Source organism: Aegilops tauschii, chromosome 1, assembly GCF_002575655.3.
Source record: "Aegilops tauschii subsp. strangulata cultivar AL8/78 chromosome 1, Aet v6.0, whole genome shotgun sequence".
Taxonomy (NCBI): Eukaryota; Viridiplantae; Streptophyta; class Magnoliopsida; order Poales; family Poaceae; genus Aegilops; species Aegilops tauschii.
In genome coordinates, this window is record NC_053035.3 from 10,230,862 (window position 1) to 10,248,165 (window position 17,304).

The 17,304-nt window shown below is 49.8% G+C and overlaps 1 protein-coding gene across 1 annotated transcript; it reads left to right on the top strand.

Annotated features, from left to right (window-relative positions):
- Positions 1 to 978: 978 nt before the first annotated feature.
- LOC109742651 (premnaspirodiene oxygenase-like) lies at positions 979 to 2,115 on the top strand. The gene has a single exon (XM_020301748.4). The coding sequence runs from the start codon at positions 979 to 981 to the stop codon at positions 2,113 to 2,115; it is 1,137 nt and encodes a 378-aa protein (XP_020157337.4).
- Positions 2,116 to 17,304: the final 15,189 nt, after the last annotated feature.

The following is a 17,304-nucleotide window of genomic DNA, read 5'->3' on the forward strand; positions in this document are numbered from 1 at the left end:
CTTCCACGTAAGAGATTAGTCCTTCGAGTTGTTTAGCAATTAATTAGTGCCTAACCGGTATCCAAACCCACGACGGGCCGCCAAATCACGCAAGGAAGCCGAGCTTTTCTCGCCTCAGCCGCCCTCGTTGCTCCTTCACCAGATGGTGACCCCGCACCGGCTTCCTTCATCAATGGCTTGGTCTTCGTCGTTTGCCTGGGAGTGCCACACCGCAGTCTGCTGGTCATTCATCAAGCCAACCTCAAAATAACCCCGTCTGGTGGTTTTTGAAGCCGTTGAAGCAGCCACGCCGCCCTTGGTTGCATTAGTGTAGCCGACGACACTCATGGTGGTGAAGCATGCGCAAATTCATTTGTTATAGGGAGTACTCCCTCCGTTCCCAAATATAAGTCTTTTTAGAGATTCCAACAAGTGACTACATACGGAGCAAAATGAGTGAATCTACACCCTAAAATATGTCTACATACATCCGTATGTTGCAGTCCATTTGAAATCTCTAAAAAGACTTATATTTAGGAACGGAGGGAGTAGATGAGAGTAGCACTTGATAGATTCCCAATAAAATACTTATAATTCAATTGAAACTCGGAATTTTTAGTTCTTGCTAAGTCAAAGCTTTGGGAAATATGAGATTTGGCCAAAGTAGGGTTTTAGAAAATTGTTAAGGGTTGGTTCACAAGATGACCTTTGGTGGATTTTCAATACAAGAACAATTCACACAAGACCGAACAAAACAATGGGAGAGAAAAAGGTTTTAATTACCGCTAAAAAATTCAAAAGTTTATTGTTGGTTCCCATTTTTAGATTAAAAAACTTTTCCTAGTGCAAACTTTTAAAATGTGACAGTATGCGTCGAACCAACCAAACATATTTAAGAGAATCATGTCATGGTGTAATGATCTGATAACAGGGAAGGATTACTGGAGGGAGTACTATATAAGATGACCCGGTAGTCACTACAGATTCATAGCTAGCACGATGGAGGATGACGCATCCTACTTTATGCTAGTGCTAGCTCTGGTTCCTCTTGTGTACATCATTCGGTTCTACTACCTAGCTTCCTCTCGTTGTCACAACCGTGGCCTACGGCTCCCTCCAGGCCCATGGCAGCTACCTGTGATCGGCAGTCTCCACCATCTTTTTGGCGCCCTCCCACACCGTGCATTACGAGACCTATCAAGGCGACACGGCCCTCTCATGCTCCTCATGTTCGGCACGAACCGGCCGGTCATCGTCGTTTCCACCGCCAAGGCTGCCAAGGAGATGATGAAGACGCACGATACCACCTTCTGCGCGAGGCCACTGACCTCAGCTCTCAAGGCCATTAGCAAGCATGGCCTGGGGATCGTCTTCGCCCCGTACGGTGACCACTGGCGACAAATGCGCAAGATCTGCTTCCTCGAGCTGCTGAGTGCCAAGCGCATCGCCACGTTCAGCTCCATAAGGGGAGAGGAGACGGACAGATTCATCCGGTCCATCGTGGCAACGCTAGAGCCGGTCGTGAATCTGAGCGAGTTGCTGGCGGCGTACCTGACAGACACAACGGTGCACATGATCATGGGTGGACAGTTCACGGAGCAGGAGACCTTGCTCCGGCACGTCGACGAGGCGGTGGGGATTGTAAGCGGCGTCGCCCTGCCCGACCTGTTCCCGTCGTCGAGGCTGGCGCGCGCTCTGAGCACCACACTGCGCAGTGCCGAGGTGTTCCGAGAGGCCTTTTTAGCGTTGATGGGCCATGCCATAGATGATCATCTGGAGAGCAGGAGGAGCGCTTCTTCCTCTGAACAAGTAGACCAGGAAGACATCATCGATGTGCTCTTGAGGGTGCAGGGAGAAGGCAACCTTGAGCCACCCCTCACCATGAACAACATCAAAGCAGTTGTCTTCGTAAGTTGTACTACTACTTTATTCTGTCCTAAATTTACAACTACTAGTTTGCGACGACACTTATTTTGGGATGGAGGGAGTACAAGCCTTCTGTTTCATTTTGATTGGAGTCTCCCTGATGGCACTCTTCCTAGTGAACTGGACATGACAGAAACCATGGGAGTGGCGGCTAGGAAAAAGGTTCCTCTGTGGTTGCGTCCAACTCCCCATGTATATTTGCCTGGCTGAATCATGCATGCATGGTTCTGCATCTGTTCTCTTTGGTTCTACTGTAGAATGTTTTAACTAGCAGCACAGTACGTAGCCCGAGTGCAATCCTATTCCTGGGCATGTTCTTGTCATTCTGTTCACAAGTTGTGTTTTGAAATAAATAAAAATTGGTTGTTGAGATATTTTTAAACATATATATCTCCTCCCCTGCCAAAAAAACACATATATCTCCTGTGTTATGGATCTGCAATGTGTTTAGTCCTTAGGGCATCTCCAACCCTGACCCTTATATTTCCTTCCGCATCCGTCTGCGGACACGGATGCGGGATCCGGCCATCCAATGCTATTCGCATATGTCCGGTTTCATTCTGGAAGAATTTTAACAAAAAAGGAACAAATTTGATGCATATTTGAACACACAAGATTCATTCATACTTGGATGCTTTTTACATAAAACCGAATGCTTTTCATCGAAATCAAAGCAAATTCATTTCATTTAGAACAGTTAGTTGTACTGCTTGAATCCATACTTGTACTCCTTATTTGTTCATGCTTCGATGAGGAGAGGACAACATTGCTGGTCGTGCATGAGCTTTCATTTACAGCCCATTTATTTATTCATTTACTTTCGGCGTAAAAACATTACCTGCCAGACTTGAGTAATATTTCTTTTCCTTCGGACACATAATTTAGCTTTCTGAATCTATCAGGTATGATAAGGATGTCTATTCAGTTCCTGCATCAAGAGTTGCTTGAGATGCATGGTTCGGTAAACTGACAGAGAACGCCCCTCAGACTAGTGGAAAGACCTGTGTCACGATGTCGTTGTCGCTAATAATGGAAGCGTGTGAAAAATTGCAGATTGGATCTCCCCTCCTCCTCTCGCGACACTCCCGCAAGCGTTCGGGAGGCTAACCCTAGGGCCGCCGCCTCCCTTCCTCTCCTCCTCCCCCTTCCTCGCCGCCAACAGTGGGCGCACGCGGGCGAAGTCTGTACATTGCCGGCGGCACCAGGGCTTCCTTCGTCTACTCGCGCGGGGGGTGCTGCGCGGGCCGGATCTCGCTGGCCGGGATGTGGCGCTAGGTGCCGGCCGTGGCAGCACGACGTCTCTCCTGAGCGGGCCGGCGACGGTGGCGTGGCGGCGGTGCGACCTGTGGCATGGTGGTGGTGTAGGCCAGCGGGTGGTGATGGCGGCGGCGGCTTCGTGGCGGCGCATCCGGATCCGCCTCTAACGCTGCGGGTCGCGGGAGGCCTGGGCCGCGGGCAGCCTCTCTCACCGTGGTGCGATGGTAAGGGGGCGGCGCGACAGCAGTGGGGGTGGGCGGCCCCCGTCCATTCGGGCCCTTGCGGCGGGATGGCGGCGCTCGACGCGGGAAGGCCTCCCTGGTGAGCTACCTTGGCTGGGCTGCGGGTCGATTTAGTACCTCTTGTCGGTGGGCGCGCGATTGGTGGTGGCCTCGTGGGCATGTATGTCGGCTGCCATGGTGGGGCGACACGGCAGTGTGTTCGATGGGGAGCTCGATAGCAGGGGTGGGTGGCCTCGATGCAGTCACGTTACCTGTCGCCGGCATCGGCGTTTGGCGGTCCGGATGCATCCGCTCCTTCTTCTCTCCCTTTCCTCGTGTTCGACGGGGAGCTCGGTAGGAGGAATTGATGACCTCGATGCGGCCGTGTCACTTGTCGCCGGCACATGGGTGTGCTGGTCTGGATGCATCCGCTCCTCCTCCACCTTTCCCCGTGTTTGGCGGGGAACTCAGTAGGAGGGATGGGTGGCCTCGATGCGGTCGTGTCACTTGTCGCAAGCACAAGTCTGTCGGTCCGGATGCGTCCCCTCCTTCTCCCCATTTCCTTGGCCGCGGGTGGGTTGGTGCAGGTATGCCGATGTTTGGAGTGGAGCGTTTGTTGGTGGCTCCATTGGTTGGGGGCTGCCGGTTGGGCCAAAGCAGGGGCCTTTGTGCAGTCTCGGGGTTGTCTGGTTGCAGGGCGGCGACTATAGCAGCGGGAGGCATGGCGTTTGGGGCCGGAGCGTGCGTCTCAGGTGCGGGAGGGAAACCATGCCCATGCGGGTGGCGTGGTGGACAGACCTAGGGTGCGACGACGGGTGGGAGCGCCGGGGTACACTGGCGGCCGTTGACGCATATCCTTCCTGATATTCGGGATCATGTGGTGGCGGTTATCCATGATTGTACCCTTCTGGGAGGCGCCGCTTTGGAGTCCTGGCTTCGTTGTTGTCTGGCTCATCTCTCTATTGTGGACCCTCATGGTGGAGATCTCCATCGGCTCCAAGCGGTCTTCCTCGCTCATATAGTTTGCTTGGTTGTCGATGGGGTGGTGTGTCAGTTGCCGACACCTCTGTATCTTGTCTTGGATGTGTGTGTTATATGTGGTGGTGGTGTGTGTTTGTAATTGTCTCTCGCTTGTAATCGGTGATGATTATTTATAATATAATGCGGGGAAATACTCTTTTTCGAAATAATGGGAGTGTGCTTACACTGGAACTAGGAGCAATTTGTGATCGAAATAAGTTAAACGTATTATATGTTAACGCTATTAGCTTTTTTAGGGTTATGTTCACACTATTCCTTTGGAATGTTTTGGGGGAAAAAACGAACTTGCTGAGATATTTCTGAAATCGATTCTTCCGGGCACTATCGAAAACAAACCTGTATCGAGAAAAAACAGGTATCCAATTTTCCTAGAAAGCTCGGGTATATCTTCCGCAGAGATCGATGTGAAAATACCAAACACCTGAGATAAAAAGGTCTCGAGATATCTTTCTCTCCTAATTGCTTCTTTCTCGGGCACTAATAGGCACAGGTGCGCCGGCCCAAATTTGGGCCGGTCGCACCGCAGCCGCACAATTAGCGTGTCGTCAACCGCCTGATTTGCCAGCTGGCCCATGTCCCTCGTTGACTTCGTCTTCCACCATCGCGAGATCCTCAAAATTCCCCCCTTCTCTGCGAGTAGTTCCTGCACCACCGCTCATCCCCGTCGGTTGCAGACCTCGCAACAGGTCGCGCCTCGCCCCCCTTTAGATCGCAGTTCGCCACCTCCGCCTCGCCGGAGGTCGTCGCTCCAGCAGGATGTCGTTGCTCCTCGTTTCAAAAACAACGCAAAAGACAGCCGACGGATCTCATGTTTCAGCACCTAGCCTTGCCGTCTCCGTAGCGCGCCCGTCGCAGCACCACCGTGCTACCGACCGCAGCTCACGTCGTCGTCTGCTCATACCATTGGCGTTCCCCTGGTTGAAGCTTTTTCCACATGTGGAAGCTTTTTCATCATTGCCGCTTGAAGCTTTTCCTCCCGCTGGTTGAAGCTTTTCCATCACTGCTTGAAGCTTTTTCCTCGCGGTGGAAGATTTTTCCTCATGCCACTTGAAGCTTTTCCTCTAGTTGGATGAAGCTTTTACACAGCCGGTTGAAGCTTTTTCCAAAATGGTTGAAGCATTTTCTCTCCGGTGGAAGCTTTTTTCCCATGCCGCCTTGAAGCTTTTTCTCTCCGGTGGAAGCTTTTTTCCCATGCCGCCTTGAAGCTTTTTCCACAGCCGACACTTACTAGTTCCAGCAAAATAAAATGCCGCTTGTAGCTCACGTATGCACCGGTTGTAGCTTTTTTTCTCTGGTTCCAGCATTCCCCGCACCGGATGTAGCATTTGCGACCACCGCGTCCCAGCCATAGTGCAACCAGCGGCGGCGGCCGGCTGGTAGTAGTCGGGCAGTCCTCCTAGCTCACGAAGCACACGGCCGGCAGCAGCACTGGTCGGCAGCAGTGCGGGGGAAAGGAAGAAGAAATACGGCCAAGGGAAAGCATGTGTCTGGAGGTAGGGGATAAAGGCAGCAGTTAGGGAAAAAGATAAGGGAGTAGGGGTGGTCCACGTGGGGCCCAACAAAAACAGGAGTTTGGCACGGTGTGCGGCTTGGGCAGGCGCGGGGCGCCAGTGTGGCTCGCGACCGGCCGAAGGTTCGGCCGGAACCCCGGCGTGAAACGTTTTCCTTCATTCTTGGTCTTGTAATAGTTATTTTCGTTAGAGTCACTGGAAAAAACCCGTTCACTCGCGCTGCCTCCAGGGGGGACGGCTTGGGTGAACCCTAGCCGCCGCCCCCGACCCTCCACCCCCCAATCCACCTGCTTTTCCCGCCGCCGCAGGAGGAAGCCGGCGAGCGAAGCACGTCCGGCGGACGGCGGTGGCGGGCTCGCCTCCTTGCTCCACGACGAGGCCTCCAGCTGGCGCACAGCGGTGCCCCTTGGTGCCATGTGGGGCGGCGGAGTTCGGATGCTGGGGCGGTGCAACCATGACTGCGTGCGCAGCGTGGGTAGCCGGCTGTGGCTTCCGGTGGCGGCAGATCTGTGGTCCTCCTGCAAGATCCGTTTGCTGCGGGGTGATGGTTCGGGCGCCGGCCGGCGGCCTCCACGGCGTGGTTGAGGACGGCCTGAGTTGCGGGAGCGCGGTGGGTCTGGGCTTGGCCCGAATCTGGTGCCAGCGGCGCCCGGGGTCTGCTCTGTCCGGCGGCCGGCGGGGCTTGGCATGGTGGCGCGTTCCGGGGTGGTCTTCGTGATGCCTCGCGCGGAGGTGGTGGTGGTGGCGTGCTGTGATGCGCGGTGGAGGTGGTGGTGCCATGAGGTCGCAGTGGAGGTGGTGTTGTAGTTCCGGCTTCGATCTAGGTAGGCTGTGATGCCCTGTTCCTGATCTGGCTCATGCGGTGGTGGCGGATACTATACTACGATATGCCCTCTCCTCCTGCTGCTGCGGTGGCTGACTCGTTTGAGAAGCTCCGGACTTGGGGATCTGTGATTTGGGCCTGGGAGAAATCCCTGGTTCGCGATGGCCGAGGCTGACAATGTCGACTCCCGCGGGTGCCGTCCCCTCCATGGAGGCGTTGTCCTGGCCCTGATCTGACTCTCCGCCTCGTGCTCGGGGGAAACCTTTGGTCCGACTTTCAGACCAGGTGATGGCGGCGTCATGGCGGCGTTCCCTCCATGGAAGCATCGTCTTGTTGCTCGAGGAGTCCTGATGGTGCGGCTGAAATTGGTGTCGGCAATTGCTCTGGGCTTGGGTCTTCGAGGCGCAATGTACATCGTCGCCGGCGCTCTCTCGACGACGCCACTCCAGGTCTGACCAAGCCCTGCCATCCACCCGCCGACTTCCTCTTAGTGCAAATGGGTGGGGTATGTTGGTTTGTGCTGTCCTCAGATGTTGGTCATGTTGTAGAGGTCTTCGTTGTTGGTTGTGACGCGGCTTGATAGCTATGTGATTTGCCTTATTGCCATTGGCATGGGTTGTTCTAGGTGATGCATGTATCACAGTACAGGTGGGATGTGTGGCTGCTAATCCTTGTGATTAGCGTTGCGTTGTGCCCGGCTTTTTTGCCGCTTCTTCTCTGCTTATGCGTATTCGAGAAAAAAAATTGCTTCTTTGTCAGCTTCGGCCGGCCGGCCAGCTCCTCGCTCTGTTCACAGCGCACCTTCGTGATATCTTCCTCCGTCTCATCATTTCTATGACGCCGTGCCCATCCCCACTACCGGAATAGTCAGATTCGTTGAAGGAAATTTATGGGATTCCGTCCATCTCGTCCACACGTTTCTCAGCATATCCTTGTCGAAGATTCCCAGCATGTAGCAATCAAGGACCGAGCTCGTACACCCTCTAGTATAGTCCTCCTGGCTTTCGTCTTCACAATAAGTGTTCTCTCGACATCCACACATACTAACCAAAAAGACTGACAATGGAGGCGACCACGCTGATGAGCATTGACAAGCCAAGCCAAAGCACGAGGTCCCTCCCTCCAAAGTCCAAACCAAGCCCATCCTTGCAAAGCATGAGGCCTCAGGTGCTGCTCGTCGCGTTTGTCGTCCTTGCAGCGCTGCCGCTCGCCCACAGCCAAGGTGAAGCTGGGGTTCTTCTTTCTTTGTTCATCCATTTCACTGTGTCAAAATTGCTTCTGTTTTGCTCGTCCTCGAGTAGGTCACTATAGCAGCTTACTTATGCTTGTTTGCTGCCTGCAGTGGCGAACCCATGGCCGTCCTGCGACAACTGCGACTCGTGCGCCAAGTCCAACTCTCCGGAGTGCACGCTGTTGGAGCCGACTCTCTCAGCCCTCTTCTCTCTTGGTTGTTTCACACAACACACACAAGAACGCAAGGAATTTTGGTGCCGTACTGTGTCACACAGCCGACGTTTTCCTCTCTCTATTTCTTCTTGTACCAAAACAAATATGCTTTACAGCCCTTAAGTAGTACTCACGCACGCACAGCGGGCACTACACTTGCCCACTAACTAGCCCACGCATGCACTAACCCAGGCCACTAACAGCACACGCACACATGCAGCTAACAAGAATTGACCTTATCTAACTACGGACCTTTTCTCAAGGTCGCAATGGACTCACCCATCCATCGGCTTCAACTTGTGCAGGCCGTTGGCTTCAGACCATCATGCACCACCGTCTCACACGGCAAGCTAGCCAGCTTCACGCGGCAGCTCGGACTTTCTCCATGCATGCTTCTCCTATCTGAAACTACAGACTCGTACGCATCACACGTACCTCCGCACCCACACATTTTTCTACGTGCAACTACTACATGCATGCACTACTACATGCAAGACTGAAATAAACATGAAGATACATGATCAAGATTAAAAAGCTAACACACGCGTTGGAATTACTTAAGCTCCTGGGTTTTTTATCGTCGACCAAGTGCAAGAGCTGTGTCATGTCCACCACCGGGCCGTGATAGCTTCCAGTGCATGAACCGCATCAACGACTTCTGCGAGAACTGCTGCACGCCAGCCGCTCAGAGCTTTAGCTCCCTTTGCATCTGGATTGATGCAGAGAAGAAATGAGCCTTACAATAAGCGCACAAGAGCATAGTATATGCTCAAAATCTTCAGTTGAACCTTTTGTGTAGTTTGTTAAAAAAAGATATCAATCCCATTCGCCAAAAAAAAGAAAAGAAAAAAGGATCAATCCCAATGTAAGTTTGGTGTTAAAAGTTTTAGTATCTTCTTCACGCACAAGATAACTTGTCATGAAATGAACTATGGATCTTTGGAGATGATTTAACTGGTTTAGGAGTTACTATTTTGCAGTTGACAAGTGTCTACATGCACAAGCAAATCTCACAAAAAATAATAATTAAAACCCACTATGCAAGTACGGAATTCATGTATTTAACCTCACGTTTACCCTAATTAAAAGATGTTCACTGATTTGTGCAAAATTTATTGAGTGATTTAATTAGGAAAGTCAGGCTATGCAAGCCGGCGAGCTTAATCGGACGCACAAACGGATGTGGAATCCAAGTTCGTAATCATGAAATAGATAGGTGTACTGAATGAATAAAGTTTGGTAGGTTGACGCATGGCGAAACACATATGGGGGCAATAATTGGGCTATGTTGTGCTTATGCTTGAGTGTAGCTTCAGATTTGGCTTGATAAGTGCATGAGTGTGGCTTCTGATTGGGCTTGATGGAAGTGTGAGGCCTGTGATGAAATGAAGCCTCCACAGCGACACGCCATCACTGTCGTTCAACAGCAATGAAGGGCAGAGGCCGTATGAGCTCACATGAATGGTGCAGATACTATGTGATGCCTATTGTCTACGTGCTGATACCACACAATAAAATGCTGCACGCTTTAGTCAGAACAGAAAATTAAACAACGCCCTATCCTATGTGCATAAACATCCCGAGATGTTACGCGATTATTCTTCAACAATACAGCTGGTAACACAAGGGTGGTCAATAGGTTTTTTTTATCATGTTCCAACAACAACAAAAAGGGGCCTACGTACGTAAAGACTTGATTTTGCAAATTAACATACTCCAACAATGTACAAATAGTGTCAACATGAGATTTGCACAAGGAGTTGCTTAGCAGTTGTCAAATTCTATACATTTTCACATGGTGATATTTCACAATCATCTCATCTTATAAAGATGTCGCATCTCTGTACCATCGAGGGGGGTAGGAAATTGCACAAACCACTGACTATTGGGGTCGATTTTGCAAAGAACACTAACTATTTGATATTTATTTATTTTGATAAAACAACATTTATTGACGTTAATTAATTCATTGCAGCTAGCTCTAATCTATCATTTTAACTCCACTGACATGATTCTTGATGGGTGGTTGGTTCGCTTCTAAGTGCACAAGTGGCACATAAAGCGGCCACATCAGTTGACCAGCAATCATTTTTTTTGTTCAAAATTAGATGTTTATAAAAATCCCAAAAAATCACTAAATCACATATTTAGCCTGGTATTAGAAAAAAACTTCACCCATTATTTGTTGGATAATCTGCTCACACACTTAGTTTTAGACTTAGCAAATTTCAGTTCTCTGAAAAAACCTGACGGTCAGCATGTATCTATCCACGTACGGGTTCAGTTAGCGTTTCTGTTAAGTACTTCCTCCATTCCTAAATAAAAGTTATTTTAGAGATTCCACTACAAACTACATACGAATGTATTTAGACCTATTTTAGAATGTAGATTCACTCATTTTGCTCACTATGTAGTCCATAGTGGAATCTAGAAAGACATAGGAACGGAGGGAGTAGTTAGCTAGTTTTCAGCTCGCCGTAGGAATCGTGATGGGATGGCATGGATCACGCATTCCTCGCTGCGACCATGTAGGGCTCTTGCACGTTCGAGCGTCGTGGGATGGCACGGCCTGTAAGCTCGGCGCGCATGACCATTTCTTGCTTGTTTTCAGGAGCTCATTTGAGTTCAGATAAATAAGGAGGGAAACAGAAAAACTACCAAGTTGTTAGAGGAGCGGAAAACCTCTATGTCTTCCATCTCTCTCCCACGCGTTCGTTCTCTGTGATCGTGCTTGCTAGTTTCTGCAACAACATGATTTTGTGACCGGTCACTGACCTGGCCGGTCGCCTAGCACTACTGGAATCGCCCTATACGTCGAGTGTCACGGATCGGCAAAGCCCAAAAACCGCCGGAAACGCCTTTGCCGAGTGTCCCCCTCGGCAAAAGCCACCCGGCGTACACCGCTTCGGCAAACAGGAATTTGCCAAGAGTCAGAACACGGGCACTCGGCAAAGCCTTTGCCGAGAGCTAAACAGCCCGTCTCGGCAAAATAAAGTAGCTAACAGATAACAGTCCGTTAGCTCCAGACATGTGGGATCACGTAAACTTTGCCGAGAGCCACTCTCGGCAAAGAGAAATATTAGGAGGCTGACACGTGTCGTGTCCTGACATGTGGGACCACGAGAACAGGCCGAGGGCCAACTTTACCCAGAGCCACTCTCGACAAAGAGAACCGGTAGGAGGCTGATACGTGTCGTCTTCTGACATGTGGGACCACGAGAACAGGCCGAGGGCCAACTTTGCCGAGAGCCACTGTCGGCAAAGAGAACCAGTAGGAGGCTGACACGTGTCGTGTCCTGACCTGTGGGACCACGAGAACAGGCCGAGGGCCAACTTTACCGAGAGCCACTCTCGGCAAAGAGAACCAGTAGGAGGCTGACATGTGTCGCCTCCTGACATGTGGGACCACGAGAGCAGGCTGAGGGCCTACTTTATCGAGAGCCACTCTGAGCAAAGAGAACCAGTAGGAGGCTGACACGTGTCGTCTCCTGACATGTGGGACCACGAGAACAGGCCGAGGGCAACTTTTCCGAGAGCCACTCTCGGCAAAGAGAGCCAGTAGGAGGCTGACACGTGTCATCTCCTGACATGTGGGACCATGAGAACAGGCCGAGGGCCAACTTTGCGGAGAGCCGCTCTCGGCAATCCTTTTACCTTTACCGAGAGGCCTCTTGGTAAAGTTGTCAGTATCACCACAGGTTATTACCGAGAGGCCTCGCGGTAAAGGTGTCAGGTTCTACTGGTTGGTACACTTTTACCGAGAGGCCTCTCGGTAAAGGGTGCATGCTGGTCCAGTTTCACAGTCATTACCGAGAGGCACCCTCGGTAATGGTGTGCCCAGCAGCCTTTTTCATTTTTCTTTCTTTCCTGCAGCGAAACATATACAGCAGCAGCATATAGTTTATCACACATAGAACATGTCACATATATGCATCATTGAACAAAAGAAGCAATGATTCTGAAAAACATTCCACATAAAAGCAATAGTGCATAAAAGGTGAAATAGTAGTCAAGACACTCGACTACCACAAGTTTACAAGTCTCAAGATGCAAGAGTTCTCAACATACAAGGAACAGTTTCAAACATAGCATAACATGAAGTTCACACGATTTTGGAGATTGGAGTGATAACATCAACATTAGAAGGCATCATTCCGTTTGCTGCCCCAACTCCACCAACCGGAGTGATAACATCAACTTTAGAAGGCATCACTCCGTTTGCTGCCCCAACTCCACCAACTTGAGGTGGAACTACCGGAACATTGTTCGACCCTTGTGATGGGTTGAGCTGTGATGGATTGACCCAATAGTGAGATGAATGCATATGGTAATGCCGAAAATGGTGATAGAAATAGTCTGAACGAAACTCACAGTGTTCCACTCTGGCGTCGGTGGCATCTCTGGCACTGGTTGGCCTTGCATGGAATAAAGATTGGGCACCATATGTTGTAAAGACTTCACTAGATCATCTTGTGCCTTCAGCTTGGCCCGGTTTTCATCTCGTTCTTTCTCGGTGTCAATCAGTCGAGTCTACAATATGGCAATGCTAATGTCATTCATGTTGAAATGCAAATATGCAGGACCGTGAAGGATCAATGAAGAAGCACTGACCCGAATATCCTCAATAATGCTCACGGAATGTGGTACGTGACGCTCTACGGTAGGATTAGAGCCAGTACTCATAGCACGGAGCGTGTTGACTCTCGGAAGGGAGGAGGTTATGACAGAATCGAGGTGAACCGCCATCCGGCCATTCGGTCTACCGCCTGCCACGGCAATGGCCACAAGAGGGTCAAACGGTAGCACGTGAGGATCAGCGTCAGGCCCGTACGTCTCCTTCAATTTTTTGGTGTAGTTCTCTCCATCTGACCGGGCGTTAGAGCTGATCCAGTCCCTCTCCGGGTGGAGAGGGTCCTTGTCCTTGTCGTGTTTGGTACGTTTGATGGTCCATGCCTCGAAGTAAGTGATATCCTTGTCAGTGTCTTCTTTCTGCAAAAGAAAGCGATCCAAACAATCAAGGGAATGCTCACAAATGAAAGTGAACATGATGAAAAGAAAAGGATGTGGTTGCCTACATGTTTTGAGACGACACCTGGGATGGTGAGGTTGCCTTGACGGTGTCCTGGATAACCCATCAACTTACGCCATTGAGATATTGCTTTGTGTTCATTCTGCCACCCTGGATCTGTCCACCGTTCGACGATCTTCTCCCAGCACAGACGTTTGTCAGCGCACCACCGAGGAATCAGCTGTAAATTAAACAAATACATCTTAGTAAGGATTCTAATTTTGCGGTAATGTAGGGAATAGCAAGCATCCATCGTCACTTGCCTTGAAGTAATTGTCCCGTGAAAGATGCTTCCCTCGACCCTCCTGTTTGGAAATCCTCTGGTTGAGATAGTCCGCGTGATACTTGACCACTAACCGGACGCGCTCCTCATAGTGCATGTCGTGGACAAGTTTCTTGGCAATATTCTCAACCACCACATTTGCACGATCCTTCTGACCCTCAACACATGTATAGAAATCCTACAAACATGCATACATGTGAGAAGGGTTAAATCATGACTATGGCAAATTTAAACCTTTTGGTATTGACATTTAGGTGTTTGAAAGGACTTACCCAGAAATCGTTGACCACTCGCATGGCTCTGTTATCATAAACCCTCTGACGCATATCCAGGAAATCCGGTGCAAGTTTGTAGTGATCCCATGACCAAGCTGGCTCAATGATACCGTTCGGCAAAGTGACTAGTCGAGGATAATTTAACATACAAAGACCCCCAATGATGCCACTCAGCGACCGTGGCAGACGCCTCTCACCACCTTTTACTAAGCTTCTGCATTACGAAGAGTGAAGTCATATTATATGTGACGAAATGATAAAAGGTACAATTTATATGGGATGTGTCGAGATAACCAGTTACTTCTCTCCCATTGGTTTAATCAACACGTCTCTATACACATATGGACGTCTTGGAAGCTTTGAAGGACCACGCAGCCACACTTTCCCTCTGGAAGTAGTACTGATAGTCGAACCGCTTGGTTGCGAGCCGCTCACCTCGTGGTGCTCTGTCACCCGTGAGGGTCCATCCCCACCCTCAGAAACCTGACGAACAACCAGCCTCCTCTAGGCGGCGTCGTCCTCCACCACCTCCTCCTCCTCATCCTCCACCACCTCCTCCGCAAAATCCTCCTCGTCCTCCTCCTCACACAACTCATCCCCATCCTCTGTTTCCTCCTCCTGAGCACGGCAAAGCACTGCATAAGAGGGTCTAGGAGAAGAAAGAGGTGCTCTACTCCAGGCTGCTTTACGTAACCCTCGTCCGCCTCCTCCTCTTGCCTCATATACTCCCTCTACTCACCCCCCTACTCCCCCTCCTCGCCCCTCTCCTTGTCCGCCTCCTCCTCCTGCCTCACCTACTCCCCCTCCTCGTCCGCCTCCTCCTCCTGCCTCACCTACCCCCCTCCTCGTCCGCCTCCTTGTCCGCCTCCTCCTCCTGCCTCACCTACTCCCTCTCCTCGTCCGCCTCCACCTCGTCCGCCTCTTACTCCTCCCCCGCATGGTACTCGACCTTGTTTCGCATGTTTTTTCGGACGGGTGTCTAGACCTGCCAATCCTTTGGCCTCCTTGGCAGTTGTGGCAACCGATGAAGGAGCGGCCACCGCTTTCACCGGTCCAGCAAGTTGATCATTGTACATATCATTCACTTTTTTCAAACTTTCCTTTGGATTCTTGTTGCTACCTGTCATGTTTCAATCACCTGATACGAAGAAGAACAAACCAGTTAGTACAGATGATACTACTTGATGTAAATACAATAAATATATCACATATGAAGAATAAATGGAATTGTCACAATAATACATATACTTGCTACACACACAAATACATAGAGTTGTTGCACACACGAATACATAGAGTTGTTGCACACATGAATACATAGACTTGTTACACACATGAACACATAGAGTTGTGACACACATACATAGAGTTCTCACACGATTACATGGAGTTGTTAGAAATAAGGGTCAATATTAGGTGCAACATTTGGATCAGGGCTTTCATCATCGCTATCACGCCCGTTCAGACATTCATCCTCGAAGTCTTCAGGGGGGCCCTCATCCTCATCTAGCCCCATGTGCCATCGCATAAGTAATGCCAAATCTCGAGGGTCAGAAACATCCTCGTATTCGTCCTCTGCATTATCTACTTCCATGTCATAATGGCCTCATGTTCCATAGCATCATGTTCGTGATGCACACCATCATCTTCCTCTGCATCATCTTCGTCTTCGTCAGTGTCTGCTTCTTGAAAGAACTCTCCCTCGTATGTGTTAGGGTTTATATGGTAATCGTCCTTGTTTGGGGTAGGTACCTTGATACGCGGGGGTACCTTGTACACGACACCCCACTTCAAGAGATCGATATATTCCGTAGATGTGCACGCGTATGGGAGAAAAAACACTTGTGTAGCCTGTTGAGCCGTAATATAGACATCATTTCCTGCATATTTCGATGCTCGTTCAACTTCGACCAAGCCAATACTAGGGGTTCGTCTCACTTTCTCAGGATTGAGCCAGCTGCATCTGAATACGATGGGCTTCACTCCTTGCAAACCACAATACTGCAGGTCATAAATTTCTTCGATGGTTCCATAGTAGTGACGTCCATCTGTCCCTAGACAATAGACCGCACTAGTTATTGACCTTCGGTTGGGCCTCTCACGCGTGTGTTTATCAGTGTGGAAGCGATACCCATTCATGTCGTAAGCCTTAAATGACTTGGCCTCGTATTCAAAACCTTTGGCTACTTCTCTCACTTTGGCGTCCATATCAACCTCCTGATATGCCTACAAGATTAATAGGAGATTGTCTGGTTCATTAGTGGAAGCATTACCGGCAAGTAAGATCAACTTGAAGTAACATAAAGTTAGAAAAGTTACTTTTCTTGAGAACCAAGAAATGAAACCGCCATCAGCATTGGTATTTTCAAGAAGGTCTGCTGATTCTTCGTCGCTACGGGGCCGTGGTAGCTTCCAGAATTCGTTCTGGAATTCCCTAGCAATGGGAAGAATTCGAGTTATAACTCAAGACTAGTGAGTAGTTGTCAATAAAGGTGTTCTACACTTACTTTATGTACGGTTGCACTTGTTCCATGTTGGTTAAGACATAGATCATAATAGTCGACCACTCAGTAGGTGAAAGTTCTTGGGCTTCGGTCCACTTGCTTTGCCACATTGGCCTTCGAAGAGGCTAAGGTCGGAAACATTACTGGTGGTTTCTTCATTTTAACGAGGAGCTAGATTTAACCTAGTCTGAATACTGTCATGATAGTACTTTGTCGTGGTCGTGGCCACCTCCTCGTTCAGGTATGCCTCGGCTATGGAGGCTTCAATGCGGGCTTTATCCTTATATTTCCCACTAAGATGCTTGAACTCCCATTCAGGTGCATACTGCCATCGGAACTGCACAGGTCCTCCTATTCCAGCCTCATACGCAAGATGTAAGATCATATGTTGCAACGGGTTAAAGAAACCTGGCGGAAATATCATCTCTAACTTGCATAGCAACTCAGGTGCTTGTTCCTCCAACTTTGCAACCACTTCATAATCCAGTTCTTTGGCACAAAGCTGACGAAAGAAGTAGCTCAACTCCGCCAGCACTCGCCAAATATCCTCTCTGACATACCCTCGAATCATCACAGGCATTATCCGCTCAAGCCATACATGGTAGTCATGACTCTTGAGGCCTCCTATTCGCTTTGTAGCCATATTCACTCCCTTCATGATATTAGCTGCATATCCATCAGGGAAGTACAAGTTGTTCACAATCCATTGGAGAATTTCCTTCCTTTGGGGCATTGAAGGGGTGAAAGGGGCTGGTAGCTTCTTCCAAGAATTACCTTTTGCACGAGGCACCAAATTTAATTTTGGCCTGTTGCATAGCTTGGCTTGATCGATCCTAGCCTGAATGTTATCCTTTGACTTCTCGGTGTCGAGGAGCGTGTCGAGTAAGGCCTCCGCAATATTTTTTTCAGTGTGCATTACATCAATGTTGTGTAGAAGTAGAATATCTTTAAAGTAAGCGAGCCTCCATAA

Bases quoted from the DNA above. Each gene is read 5' to 3' on its own strand.
- LOC109742651 (XM_020301748.4), top strand. From the start codon at position 979: ATGGAGGATGACGCATCCTACTTTATGCTAGTGCTAGCTCTGGTTCCT.